Source organism: Pteropus vampyrus, unplaced genomic scaffold (genome assembly GCF_000151845.1).
Source record: "Pteropus vampyrus isolate Shadow unplaced genomic scaffold, Pvam_2.0 Scaffold203, whole genome shotgun sequence".
Taxonomy (NCBI): domain Eukaryota; kingdom Metazoa; phylum Chordata; class Mammalia; order Chiroptera; family Pteropodidae; genus Pteropus; species Pteropus vampyrus.
The window spans coordinates 169,451-170,884 of record NW_011888984.1 but is presented as its reverse complement, the minus strand read 5'-3'; the positions used below and the strand labels follow the sequence as shown (position 1 = coordinate 170,884).

Here is a 1,434-nt window from a genome sequence, read left to right as displayed (position 1 = left end):
GTTCCTCTCTATTTCTCTTGGTTTCGCAGGCCTTTGCCTTCACTTTCTTTCCGACTCTCCCTCCTGTCTCTGATTCACCCTGTCCCTTGGCTCATTCTGTAAATGTCACTTCCTCTGATCTAGCTCACAGTCTCCCACAGTCACACCTACCGCCAAAGTTGGCCAAGCGGCTGATGCGGGAGGCGGGCACCTTGCGTTCTCGAGAGCGGTCACTCAGCTGGGAAATGGGAAAAGGTCTGAGGACAGGGAGGTGCGCACAGTGCCCGGGGCGCCCAACCAACCTGCTACCACACCCTTCCCCAAGCTTGGCAGGCCAGCTGCCTTCATGGGGTGCTGCTGGCTGGGTGGGAAGCAATGATACCTGGGGCCGGGGTGTCTTCCTGAGCCGAGCCTCCCGTGCCTTGCGAATATCCTCCTCTCCCAGGCCTGTGCCAGGCTTACCCTGATGAAGTTTTCGGGCCCAAGAATCCCCATAGAGCCCCTGCAAGAGATGCGGACGTTGGTAAGGAGTGGAAGACGTGGGGTCTGCCTGGCCCTTTGGATCCCTCCCTGTCCACTTACGCATGTCCCCCCTCAGCCTCTTCCCCTTGGAGACCCTTCCCCGGCCTCTTACCTGCCAGTGGAGCCCAGGCCCCAGAGCCCCACAAGGCAGACCAACAGTCTGGCCCAACTGTCCACGGGTCCCCTGCAGTAGACCCCCCACCTTCAGCCACATCGCCTGGGGGAGAAGAGGAGGTATTATTCGGATAGGAGTTGTGGGACTGACCTCCCTGCTTTGCTCGACGCCCCCCTCCCCGTCACCAAGCCCTTACATTCCTCCATGTCCACGCTAAGACTCCTACCCACCAAAGCCTTCCTCCCCTGTTATAGCCCCTCCAGTTTCTCCTGGTTCCCCCTCTCGTTGCTACGAACCCATAGCTCTTCCTGCGCACCTCCCAAAACCCACTCTCTCCCTGCCCCACTCCCTGCCCGTTGCTAGGGTTCTCCCCCGTTGCTAGACACCCACAGATCTTCCTGGGCTACCTCTCTACTTCTTTGAGCCACCCTCGTCGCTAGGAACCGCCTTCCCCTACGTTGTTAGGCGCCTACAATTCCTCCGGTATCCCCCCCGCACCCCGTTACTGGGCACCTCCTCCCGTTGCTAAGCACCCACTGCTCCCAGGATTCTGGTCCGCAAAGCACGAAGGCCTCCTGCGCTTCCGGGAGTCTCCGCATGCCCGCCCCCTCCGGTCAACTAGCCAATGGCGGAGCAGCAGCTCTCTGACCCGCGCGAAGCCCGCCCTGCTGTGTGTAGGGGGAGGAGGCGGGGGCGGAAAGAGGCGGGGCCTGAGGGGGGGCGTTGGGGCCTGCGTGGAATCTTTAGGGCAAAGCGGGAGCGCACACGTGCCCTTTTATGCCCTTCCATTCATCTCAAAGTTCCTCGTGCTGGGCGGA

The 1,434-nt window shown here is 61.2% G+C and overlaps 1 protein-coding gene across 1 annotated transcript in view; it reads right to left on the bottom strand.

The window, feature by feature from the left end:
- Positions 1 to 1,229, bottom strand: part of COQ8B (coenzyme Q8B) — a 16,062-nt gene extending 14,833 nt beyond the window's left edge. Inside the window, exons 1-4 of the mRNA XM_023537903.1 lie at positions 1,150 to 1,229; positions 614 to 718; positions 362 to 481; positions 129 to 217 (exon numbers count right to left, since the gene is read on the bottom strand). Of these exons, the coding sequence (XP_023393671.1) occupies positions 129 to 217; positions 362 to 481; positions 614 to 718; positions 1,150 to 1,215 (380 nt within the window). The 5' untranslated portion in view covers positions 1,216 to 1,229. The remainder of the gene's footprint in view (positions 1 to 128; positions 218 to 361; positions 482 to 613; positions 719 to 1,149) is intronic.
- Positions 1,230 to 1,434: the final 205 nt, after the last annotated feature.